The 12790-nt window shown below is 41.3% G+C and overlaps 1 protein-coding gene across 1 annotated transcript in view; it reads right to left on the bottom strand.

Annotated features, from left to right (window-relative positions):
• RFX6 (regulatory factor X6) overlaps positions 1-12790 on the bottom strand; it is a 48660-nt gene that overhangs the window by 24177 nt on the left and 11693 nt on the right. The window contains exons 5-7 of the mRNA XM_065401907.1: positions 9363-9440; positions 6710-6737; positions 2821-2928 (exon numbers count right to left, since the gene is read on the bottom strand). Coding sequence (XP_065257979.1) covers positions 2821-2928; positions 6710-6737; positions 9363-9440 — 214 coding nt within the window. The remainder of the gene's footprint in view (positions 1-2820; positions 2929-6709; positions 6738-9362; positions 9441-12790) is intronic.

Here is a 12790-nt window from a genome sequence, read left to right as displayed (position 1 = left end):
AGTTTTACATTGTTTTATTTTTGAATGCATTTATTTTTTGTACATAATTCTACATTTGTAAGTTCAACTTTCATGATAAAGAGATTGCACTACAGTACTTATATTAGGTGAATTGAAATATACTGTTTCTTTTGTTTTTTACAGTGCAAATATTTGTAATAAAAAATAAATATAAAGTGAGTACTGTACACTTTGTATTCTGTGTTGTAATTGAAATCGATATATTTGAAAATGTAGAAAACATCCCAAAATATTTAAATAAATGGTATTCTATTATTGTTTAACAGCGAGATTAATCGTGATTAATTTTTTTAATCGCTTGACAGCCCTAGTTTCTGCACATTTTTGGTGTAGGGAAAAGAGGGGAATGTGCCAAAAATAAAAGATGTGTACAGATCACTGTGCGAAATGAACCTGCTGACTTTCACACAGCTACAATTGTAACTACAACTGTGTGGAAAATGGAGGATGAAAGGGAGAGTCAACAATGTATTCATGGAATTTTTTGTAGAAATTTATAATTTTGACAATTTTTCATCAAAAAAATCAAACTTTGAAAATTTCAACCCACTTTAGTTGTAACACCTAATGCCAGCTTCTACACCTTCAGAACCTCCACTCACTTAAGTTTCTTAGCATTTTAACTATCTATCTGTGTAGGTTTTTATAGCAGTTCCCATCACCATGGTATCTGAGGAGCTTCTGGGCATTTCCTTCACTTTAAAAACCTAGAAAGGGATCCTATTCTATCCTTTTCAGATACTATTTGAGCTCTGTTCTGGACCTGTAAACATTTTCATAGATCTCCAGCTGTCTTGGATGCAATATTTGTTTCCTCCCTGTCTCCAAGAGTCAGACTATGGTGCAGCAGTCAGTAAGATTCTGTCAATACAGCCAAAACAGTGTCCATGGCTTCAGCACAGGTTTTGATGTGGTTATTACCTGGCTAGCTCCATCTGCAGAGGCTGAACTAGGCTGTATTACAGCTCATTTTAACCACAACTGAGAGCCTGTCTACATAAGAAGTTTTCACTGGTTTAACTTAAATTGATTTAAACTCTCAATACCATGGATGGCAGGTATCATAGGCTGCAGGAGGTTGTGCCTACCCAAACAGCCAGGCATAGCCCCACCCATGCTCTGCCCCCAGTCCCCCTCCTGCCTCTCGCTCTGCGAATCGGCTCTTCCCATGTGCTGTGGGGCTGGCGCTGGGGCCACGCCACCCGTGTTCCCAGCACTCCGGGGCTGGAGCTGCAGTGCCAGCTCTACCAGCGCTCCAGGGGCTGGAGACGTTCTGGGGCTGGGTGCACTAGCCTGGGGCGGGGGCCAGTGGCGGTGGTGGGGGCTCTGGGCTCCAGCGGGGGGAGGGGTGTGGAAGGGGCAGGGCTGGGGGCTAGCCTCCCCAGGCCAGCGGTTCACATGCTGCCCATGCTCAATACAACTTCCCAACTGTAGCAAATATATTTTTCTTTAGCCAAAAAAGCAGCATGGGAGCTTCTGCTTTGTTGTTGCCCTGAAAGGAGTCAAAATGAGGCAGCAATAGCAGGTCAGAGGGAGCAGGTCAGTTGAGTATGCTAGGCACCCCCTGCTGCCCTCAGACTCTGCTGTTACATGAGTGGACTATAAATGAGAGACATCTATCCATATGTAAATAGTTAGCTAATGGATTATATGCTAGTAGGTGGCTCTCAACAATATATAGCATAGGTCTTGGATTTTGTAGAGGACCAATGAAACTTGTTGTGCACTGCAAATGGCTTCTTACATGTCACTCTTCATAACAGAGGCACAAGGTCTTCCAAGGCCTCCACTCCTTTCACACTTCCAGAACAAGTAGGCATGAGCCTACCAGCTCCTCCCCTGAGGGGATGGCTCAGAAGGGGGATGGGCAGCACTGCAACAGCCGGTCAGTGGCCATTAGGGTCTCAGAGACCCCTAATCTTAGTACAGCAGCCACCAACTTGGCCAACACTGGGGGACTGAACCAGCAACTTTCAGAGTTTACAGCTTGCGCTAAAGATCTTAGCTCTGCAACTTAGGGTCCTTTTAACAGATTCAAATCCTACATGGATCAGACACATAACACATGTACTAACCCCTGGGCTATGTATGCAGAACTGTTTATTGGATGGTTAAAGTGCAAGTGGGAATGGGGTAATATTGTGTATTGACTTGTAAAATTCACAATTTATAATGTACACTGTGTTGTTCTATTACATACATCATCCATTCAGGAAACAGCAACAATACCATCGGACTTCTGTAACTGAGCAACACAGGACAGACTTCCCATGCTACAGTCAAATGTGCAATTCAAACAATATTGTGACCAAGAATTATTTGCTAGAAAAATCATGAATAATTTCAAATAATCAGCACACATGGCATTTTGTGATTTGTTCATAGACAGTTGATGAAGAGGGGAGGTGGGGAAAGGTAAATTTCACCTAATTATTTGTTGTGAATTATTTGTTCCAATCTAATCAGTAAAAATTGACTTTAAAATCCAAAGGCATTTGGAATGAATACAGCTCCCAACTATTTGTTTGTTTTGCCCTCCCCTTGTTACATACCATCAGTTTGTAAAATACTAGGTCAGTTAATAGGTAAATAATTCAACCACCTTTCCAATGGTGAGCCAGTTAATCGACATTAGTAAAGGTTTGCCCCTTCTATAAATCAGTCAACTCTGTTTGATTGTGGACATTTCTGGCTCTTTCATGTCAATACTGTGATCCTCAAAGGCTGAGTGAGATATGGAGAAAAGTTTTCTGACAGTTTTTGGTCTGCAAGTCAAGAAAGAAGCATCTCCCATTTTACCTTTTCTTTAGAAATGCACCCTTGAAGCACAAGGTGTTGAGCACTGGGGAACTCTGGAAGGAGCGTTCCAGTTTTGGAACTAAGAGAATATTTCCTAGTGAAGCCACCCTGAAATGTGTAAAAATACAGTAAAATTAGAAATATGTAATACTGCCAACACCACCACCACCAATTAGTATTTAACTAATGTTATATCTCATGAGACTCTCAAAGGTTCCAAAATTTTGGTTAAAGTCAGATAATTCTTCCAAAATTCCAAAGTCAGATAATTCTTTTCAAAACTTGGGTCACTGTTCAGTAAGATGCCTAACCTTAAGAACCATCAAATTTTGCTTTCACAGTTGTACAAACCTGGAATCACTCCACTGACTTCATGGAATTCTACTGGCTTCAAAGAATTGACTCCCGATTTACAAGTGAAAGCAGACCATAATCTCTTGTGTTTAAATGGACATACATAAAACATACACAAAGCTTTGTAAGACCAGGTGATCACATTGGGCCAAATTAATCTTTGGTGCAACTCCATTGACTTTAACTGAGTTATATCAGAGATTAATTAGACACATTTTTTTCTGGAATGGACCCTTTAGAGAGTATGGGCCCAATCCAGTGCTTAATTTGTGCCATGGCTTGCCTGGGTGGAGCCCCAGCACCTCTAGGTTTGGCAGTTCATAGCCCTGGCACTTCTGGGCTTGCTGCATCAGTTATGAATGCAAAAAAATTGCACCTCTTTCATTACAAATTAAGCACTGGCCAAATCCTATTCCATTTAAACGAGTGGGAGTTTTCACAGTGAGACTCGAATTGCCTCCTGAAACACTTATGAGACTGTAAATACCAAGACCTTTTCTTGGTATTGGCTGGATAAGTGAAAGAGCAGCTCTGCTCCTTGCTCATTTCGGAGGTAAGCTCCCATTCATTTATAAAGGTTCCCAGATCAGTCTAACCTGCATACATGTGATTCCCATTCATTCACTCTCAGGAGCTGAACTAAGCTCTGTGCCTTGCCGCTTTCTCACATCTGAAGGAGTTCTCCTTCGGTCAAATGGCAGTGGCCTGTGGTTTTGGTTCAATCCCTGCTGAAGATAGTGGTGTCTGGAGGGGTGTGTAACCATAGTTCATTACAAATGTACTGCAATACTATGCAACAATTCAAGAGCCCAGCACTGAAGTCCCTAGTTTTGCCTGACTGAGGTCTCCCGGACTGCGCGTAAGGGCAGGAAGTGAAGAATAAATTCATGACGGATATAGTACAGAGAGGCAAAACACACTTAACCAAGCTGCAGTTTGGCCAGGATACTAAGGTCAATTCTCTCTTACCAAAAAAAAAGAAATGCTGTGAGATTGTTAACAAGCACAAGGGGGCGTGACGTCAGGCTTACATCTCCTTGGAGGATAGTATTCTGAGAACACCATGCAGGGCCACTGGCTCAGTACTAACTCAGAGGGGAAAATGCCTCACTTCTGGGCTATCACTACCACTTTCTTCAGTTCCTAGATGTTCCCTACAGGGCTCCCATTCAAGCAGTGACCTAACTGAATCTTGTAAGCCCTGGCAGGATCACAGCCAAAGGTAGCACAGGTGCTGGCTATACCTCGAGAGGAAAGCTTTCAGGGCTAGAACTGTGGCCCCGAATGCTGATGCTAGCCTTTCCCTTTCAGAGCGACGGCAGGTGCAGATGATGAAACAATGACAAGCCTGCATGTTCAAATACTGACTGTACGATAAAACATGACAAATCTACACTTCACTAGTTTGCTGACTTTATAATTCCCACAAAAACCCGGCTGCCTCAGCCCACTTCTCAGCAAAGACTGAACAGTAGCACCCTGTATAATGTGAAGTATGACGTTACTAAGACTTCCTAAGCTTTACAACATATACCACAGTACACTTAGTGCTGAATTATGAAATACCGTGAGGAAAATGAAATGATAGAGGTCAAGATAAATGGACAGAGTACATTCTGCGATGCTCTCCTGGCTTATTGAATTGTGTTTGCTCACGTAGGATTACATTTACCCCTGGTCAGGCTGCCTGCACAAGTCCCCGTGTTTCCTCTCTGCCTCACTTAGTCCTCAGTGCACAGAGCCTTGCACAGGTCTTCTGCAATGAGAGGAATTTCACCTTTACGAATCCACTCATTCTGAATGGGTTCCCTCAGTCACTACTGGGTGGGATTCAGCCCGGGTCCTTGGCCAGCACATTTAAACCCTGATTTGAGAATGTAAGTGGTACTTAAATTGGCCTTGTTCTAGCCCTCTGCATATGGGTGAGTTTCACGCTAGCGTGAATTAGCAAGTTTAATGGGTGTACATAAACATAGTGCAAAGAAATACAGAAAAGTTTGTAATTCTGTGTCCACTGAAGCAGACATAAAGATTTCAACAATCTGAGTCAGTCTCAAATTAAATGAATTCAGAATACCAAGAACTGAAGCTAGGTGTTGTCCACCACTTATTTGCCCTGTTTTTTAATCTTTTGACTTACATTCTTACACTGATCTGTTTCATTTGAGGCTGTGCATTTGCATTTGGGATACATTAAATTCAGATTTGAATGAACACTTCAGACTTCCAAACAGTCTTTATTTTGTCATTAAAAAAACAAAACAGAAAGCAAGGAATGGCAGACATATGTTATTTGAACAGCACCATGCCTGTCCCATCAACCTATTCAAACACAGATAAAGAGCTAAATGAAAGAAATGATAAAAGTTTAAATTCTGTATTGACTTAAACATTAGACAGTTAAAACACTGTTTTGAGTCAATATTTCTGCAGTTCTCCAATTGCCTATCAGCATCAAGATTTTTTTTTAAATTGATAACAGGAGCAATCTGGGTGCCTTTATTATGCAATTACCCATTAAATGTATTAAAAGCTTTGATTAAAAGAAATTAGTGCATAAAAGTTTTTTTTTTTTTTTTTTAAGAAAAAACATTTGCACCATTTCATTGTGCTAATAGATTTATATGACTGTATCCCACTTCTAGGTTTGATATTTTAACCCATTGCCACCTGCCCTTTCATTCTAATACCATCTGTTTCTAATGGCTATTTAACATTAAGATAATGACAGCAATATTATCAGCCTAATTAACCATGCAGACTCTAATGGCACACTAACTGGTTTAGATAAAAGAGTTTTCTGATATCTGCTCGTACAGAAAAAATACTAAAAAATGTGATAAAACATACCAGAGGTAAACAATGTGCCTGGCACTCAGTGTTCATCCAAGTTTCATTTAGTCTGTACCTATAAGATTTTAAAATCTTTTCAATGTTTCCATGTTGCTGGTGAGAGTGACATCTCATGCAATCTTTGTAAATCCTTTCTGCAAAAACTAATTGGACAAATTGCCTAGGGAGGTTGTAGAATCTCCATCATTGGAGATTTTTAAGAACAGATTAGACAAACACCTGCCAGGGATGGTCTAGTACTTAGTCCTGCCTCAGTACAGGGGACTGGACTAGATTACCTCTCGAGGTCCCTTCCAGTCCTATGATTCTATGATATTTTCAAGACAGTGAGCAGGTATATAGTTTAATGGAAGGAGAGTTGCAAAATTTTCACTAAATCCTGTCTGGTCACATTCATTGTAGTTTTGTTTTGAAACTTGACTGCATGGTCTCAGACACCCAGGGCTAGACTATACAACCCTTACATTGAGACCCCTTACTCACAAGTGTAATCCCATTGACTTCATTGGGATTACTCTTGGGAGCACATGCTTAGCAGCATGACTAAAGGTCGTACAAACTACCCTATAATGCACTGTTGCAATTTTCAAGCAAACTGGGGCTGGGGGGAACCACTCCCTATTCCATAGTACTATTATGAATAATGGACTACAAGTAAGAGAAAACAGGACACAGTGCTTACCTCATTCTTCAACTTGCTTCCGGAAAACCTTTGAAAACAAATAGATTGTATTAATACATCAAAATTGAGCATTGTGGTTATTTTAATTAAACAACAACAACAACTCCTCCCCCACACACTGCACTGGATGGAAAAATGATCATGGCGAGCCTGAAAAATAAACATGCCTGGACAATTAGCTGTATTCCTTAACTGCTACTGGTCTCCAAGCTCCTGAGAACATCATTAAAGCCATGGGAGACAGTCTTTTAAAAGTGAAGAATTTAGGGCAGTGACCAAACAGAAAAGTCTAAGGCCCAGGTTCCATTCAGACTTCAAACCTGTGTCAGAACCTCTCAAAAGGTTGTAAGTCAGGGAAGCATTTGGCCCCAAATCTAGAATATTTTAGAACTGCCCTAGCAGAGAATCAGAGTAATAAAAAATAAATGAAAGAAAAAAGAGTTTAGACTTTCCCCTTTGAGAAGAACGTTAACAGCATAAAATAGTGTTTGCCAGAAACTAGCTACTTTCCTAGAACTCAGAATGGTTTCAATCCAAGAGGGATGTATCTCTGATGGAAAAAAAAATCATTAATAACTGTCAGGAATATGTAACAGTATAGACACCATTCTGTGTACTATGGGCCTGGTCCAATGGCCACAGAAGTCAGTGGAAAGACTCCCATTGGCTTCATTGGGTGTTGAAGCAAACCCTAGGTGCAGCCACTAGAAAACTCAAGTTGAATTAGATCTACTACTTTAGAGAATCCCGGGTGGCAAGGTTTTACAAGGATCTGCACAATGATGAAAACAAGTCAGCTGTGGTTTGTTTAATTAATAGAATTCCCCCTTATTTTAGCTGCAAGGTGGTAAGACTACAATGACAATATGAAGTTTTATAGTGACATGGGGAGGTATTGTGGTTTCAAGACATTGAGATGTGCCGGGGACAGGGAGTAGAGCTGACATGGCCAGAGGTGACCCAAGGCCCGCACAGGCCAGACTCAGGGAAAATGGATCAGGGGAGTGGCAGTGAGTGTCTTGGAAAGGGGAAATGTGTGTTCCTTCCAAACCTCATGTCTGATGCCAGATACCAGAAGGCAAGTAGAGAGGGTGGGTAGGCAGAAGAACTCCACTGCCTACAGAGATAGAGCTAAGTGGCCTCACAGCTAGATGTATATTGTGGACAGAGCAACAAGGGGACACCACCAATTCAGCACATAACTTGGGCAGCTTTTGCTGGGTGTGTTCCTCCAAAGCCCCAGTCACAAGCTAAAGCTGCTCTTCCCACAGTGCTATTGGTAGGAGTGTGCTACGCGTCCTCCTTTGAACGATGGGGGTGGGAGGGGCAGATTTTTAAAGGTATTTCAGCACCTAAAGAAGCAGAAAGGTGCTTAGTGAGGTTTTCAAAAGCACCAAGGCACTTTAGTCTCATACTGAAATCAATAGTTGTTAGACACCTGGTAGGGCCGGAAAATCCCACCAGGCACCTATCTGCACCGTTAGGCACCTAAACTCCTTTGAAAAGCTGGCCCTGGGTACTTTTGCATTAACTCCACTTTCTTTCACTCAGCAGCAATGGAGCTTGCAAGGCTACAGGCTTGAACCTAATGGTGCATGGCTCTGGCTGAGATACTGCCCAGCACCATTAATGATATGGTCCCCTTTGTACCTCTCACTCAATTAAATGAGCAATTTGTTCAAGATAATTCTGCATTACAAAATAACCTCATCTACAAATGTGCCAAAAACACCCCCGCAACCCTTGATAAATACTGGATAAGGAAATGGCAGGTTCGGATTTATTATACCCAGCAACTGCAGGATCCCCCTTTCTTTAGATGACCAATGCCAACATTAGCCTCATGTTTTCTGTTGTGCCCTATTTCTTATGTCAGGGACTCTGGGCGATAACCTGAAGCTGCCAGGGGCTGAATTTTCTATATATGCCCATGAACTCTTTCCCTTTTCCTTTAACACAATCCCAATCATGTCTGTATTTTCTTCGACAATGAAAGCCTTCATTCAAGCCATATGTGAACTGAGACATTTGTTTTATGAACTATTAATCTTTGTTTGGTAAACCAACATGCAGCTATCATAATTTATTGATCTTGCTAGCTGTCCCTTAAATAAATATAATTAGAGCTTCTGGTTTAGGTTTCAGCTTGATATTTGCCAGTAAAAGAACCAGTAAATATTAATCTACACTGAAACCCACCTTTCTGCCCACAGGTGCCAACTTCACACCATTCCCTGGCAGTTTTACAATGGTGAGCTGCATTGGGTGGCAAATGGAGAAGACTGCCACACAAATATGTGTAAGCAAAATGCTCTGAAAATTGAGCTTCACTATTCTAAATGTAGTGGGCTAGTGTAAATGGTGTAAATGGCATAGCTCCCTTGACTTCAGCGGAGGTATGCTGAATTACATCAGCTGGAATCTGGCCCACTAAGTCCAAAAATTTAACCTTGGATTTTTGGGAGTAAATTACTTCCCCAAACCAGGCGCATTAAAAACATGAGAGAACAATATTACTGGTGCCTCTATACTATAGTGATAGGTGTCCTGTGACTACCTTACAGAGATAGATAAGATTAAAATTAGATCATTGCTGAACATCATTTCAAAATACAGTGGCAGAGATTTAGTCTCAGAAGTCATGTTACTGTACCTTGTCAACCCTTTTCCAGAATACACAGAGTGGTAATACGCACTGCTTTCTTTAATGCCGATTCCATAGTAATGATACCTGTGAAAAAGAAAAGGGCTACTTACGTTTGTGGAGGACACACATAAAGGTCTACAGGGAACTAAACTGGTACTTAATTCAACTTTTCCTTAGAATCTATTTTAATTAAAATTATTTGTCATGTCACTGGGACAGATCCTGGTCCCACTGAAGGCAATGGGAATATTACCATTGTATTCAAGATTTGGCCCAAAGACCACAGCTAAACTACTTCCTTCACTTACCAGGATACACTCAAAATCCACTTAGACATTCAACTGGTGCAGAATGCAACTCCCCACTTATTAAATGTTATGTCCTGCCATGTTATATCTCATCTCTGCTCCATAGTCAGCAGTGGCTTTCAGTTTGCTTCCCGGTGAAGGTTAAAGTGTCAGGTTTGATCCATCTATCTAGATTTTTATATCATGCTCATCACTGTAGTATCTGAGTCCCTGGAAAGTTCGAAGTGGTTTATAATCAGCTTACCTTTCAGACTACTTCTTTCCTGATGTGATGCTGCAGCATCTTCAATCAGATGAAGTGCTTGAAACAACTATCGTGTTTCTTGTGTACCCTGTGAGTCAGTTTTCAGCCTCCTGCCCATATCTAGAAATACTATCCCGGAATCCTCACATTGGCTGGATTCTCCTCTTAGGCCTAGCCCACCCACAGTGCATGCACTGATTCACTAGTTAAATCAGTGCAACTCCCCTCACGTGGACACTCTTGACATAATACACAGTTGCACTGGTTTAAGTAAATTGGTTTAGAATCACAATTTTTAGTTAAACTGGTCAACTTTGTATGTAGACCAGGCCTAAATTGCATTGGCGTAACCCTCCAAACTCAGTGGAGTTGCATCAGCTTAACTGAGGGGAAAATTTAGATTGACTCCCCTTTGTATATTTCAAGTATAAACAATAAAAATAGTAATGTGTTTAAAAATGACTCATTAGTGTCACATTAGTATCACTTACATCAACATCATTTCCTCATCTATAAAAGCTAATAGCTTACATTTATATAGCACTGTTCATCCAGAAGGATCCCAAAGTTATAACCTGGTTTACAAACTCTCTATATTAACCCCTTCATCCCTGATGTTTTAAAAAATGTTCAGTAAGGAAGGAGATACCTAGAGGGAGGGACAATTAGATGGAGAAATTCTTAAGGGCCAGAGTTGGTGGGCAATAGCAAGATCCCTGATGGGCAGAAGAGGTGGAGTGGAGGGAGGAAGAAAAACCATCTCAGGGTGATTAGTCCCATCACATGGCACATTGATAACTAGACTGGACAAAACTCTAGTAAACGTATGAGACGAAACAATCCTGCACTGGTGGGAAGGCTAGATGGTCTCACAGATGTCTAGATTCAATGGCCCTGACTGTGGGGGGGAGGGTATAAAATGTGGTTGTGTCTTCTGATTCTCCAACGTCCCTCTGCTCTGGTAGAATCTGGAGAGTCACTGGGTAAGCGGTGGTGAGAAAGGGTTGGAGCTGGAGGCCATACCCCACTTTTCCCTATATATTATCTTGCCAGTCTTCCTGTAGCTTAGCTCAAGCTGAAGGGTTTAGCTCAGTCTGAGACCACGTAGACTCCTGGAAACTTGTACTTTACATGTACTCAGAAGCTTAAGAGAGGTAATAGCACAGTGTTTCCATACCAGCATTACAGAATTTCATTTACCTGATACTCCCACCTTAGTAACAGGATCCCTATACATACACTTTTCAAAGTACTAAAGTCACTTTTAAAGTAAGAAGTAAAAGCACCATAAAGTATCATATGGAGGAGAAGAGGAAGAGGACCATTTGCTTTGGAAGTGATCCAGCATTGCATTATTAGTCCTGGAAGGTGAAAGAGACCCTAATTTTATGGCATCACAGAGGTTTTAAATGAAACTTTTTCAAGAAAAGGGTTGACCTTTCAGTCTGTGCATCAGAGCTAGACCATCATTTCCCAGTGTAACAAAAGAACTCAATGTAAGCAATATCATGGTGAAAACCATTGTTGAACCTGTTGCTACCATATAAGCCTCAATGTGCTGGGATAGATACAATTACTAATGAAATACTTGATCCCTGTGTTGCTACAGATGATCCCAATCTACCAATGGACAGTATATCTATACCAAACTGCTGTGCTCTGCAACATAATTTGGGCCCTGATCTAGTATGATACTTAAGCACATGCTTATTTTAAGCACATGAGTAGTCCTGCTGACTTCAATGAGACTAAGCACATGCTTAAGTGTTTTGTAGAGGAGCTATCTCCACAAAGTGGTACTTCTTTGATGATGTCTCCAGGGCCGGCTCCAGGCACCAGCTTACCAAGCAGGTGCTTGGGGCGGCCACTTCGGAGAGGGGTGGCACGTCCAGCTGTTCGGCGACAATTCGGCGGACGGTCCCTCACTCCTGCTCGGAGCGAAGGACCTTCCACTGAATTGCCGCCGCAGATCGCGATCGCGGCTTTTGTTTTGTTTTGTTTTGTTTGGATGCTTGGGGCGGCCAAAACCCTGGAGCCAGCCCTGGATGTCTCTGAATAAGTTGATAAGCATTCCCAACTCAGCATTGATGCTCTTTTTAGCATAACACTGTTTGCTCTCCTGAGGGACGAGGAAGGCTAGGAGCAGTAAAAGATGAAGGTTTTATATTTTCAAAGCTGATATGGGGATTTAGATACAACTCCCATGAAAGGCAATTTTGATTAGAGTTATGTGTCTAAATTATCTAGTTGGCTTTGCAAATCCCAACTGAAGTACTACTTCTGCTGATGGCCAGCTTTGCTGTCAGCAGTCAAGGTTTTATAGCTAAGGAAATGTGATGCTAAATGGTCATTGCTAAACACATTACTGCTTTCATTGTTTACCTGAAATTTATGAGTAAAGGTAACTCCACCAAAACACCATGGTACCCATTGACCCTTGAGAAGGGCAAGATTTTGTCACCTACCTTATCACCATGTCCCTTGGTTCTTTGCCATGAGTATATTAGTTTGAGGATCGGTGACGTGACTAAGTACATGTGAGCAGGCCAATTTTAAAGATGCATTAACGTAGCTCAGAACTATGTCCACCTGCTTGAATCATTCCATTATTTTGAATCATTTCATTCCATTAAAATCATATCCCTAAATAACACCAGTCAGTGTCATAATGCTAAGGATCGTACCTCCATAGCATAAACTTCTGTAGCTGATCTCTTTTATGGATAGAAGTCATGAAATTTCTTTCAGCCATTGAATTCCATATATTCTATATTAAAGAGATGGGCCTGAACTAAACTTCTGGATCTGAACATTCCTGACATTCAGCAAAGTTCAGATGTAAACTTTTCACTCTGGGCTCATGGACATTTTTCTCCCATTGA

This window comes from Emys orbicularis, chromosome 3, assembly GCF_028017835.1.
Source record: "Emys orbicularis isolate rEmyOrb1 chromosome 3, rEmyOrb1.hap1, whole genome shotgun sequence".
NCBI lineage: Eukaryota > Metazoa > Chordata > Testudines > Emydidae > Emys > Emys orbicularis.
Note: the sequence above shows the minus strand (reverse complement) of the source record. Positions and strands in the feature narration are given on the sequence as shown.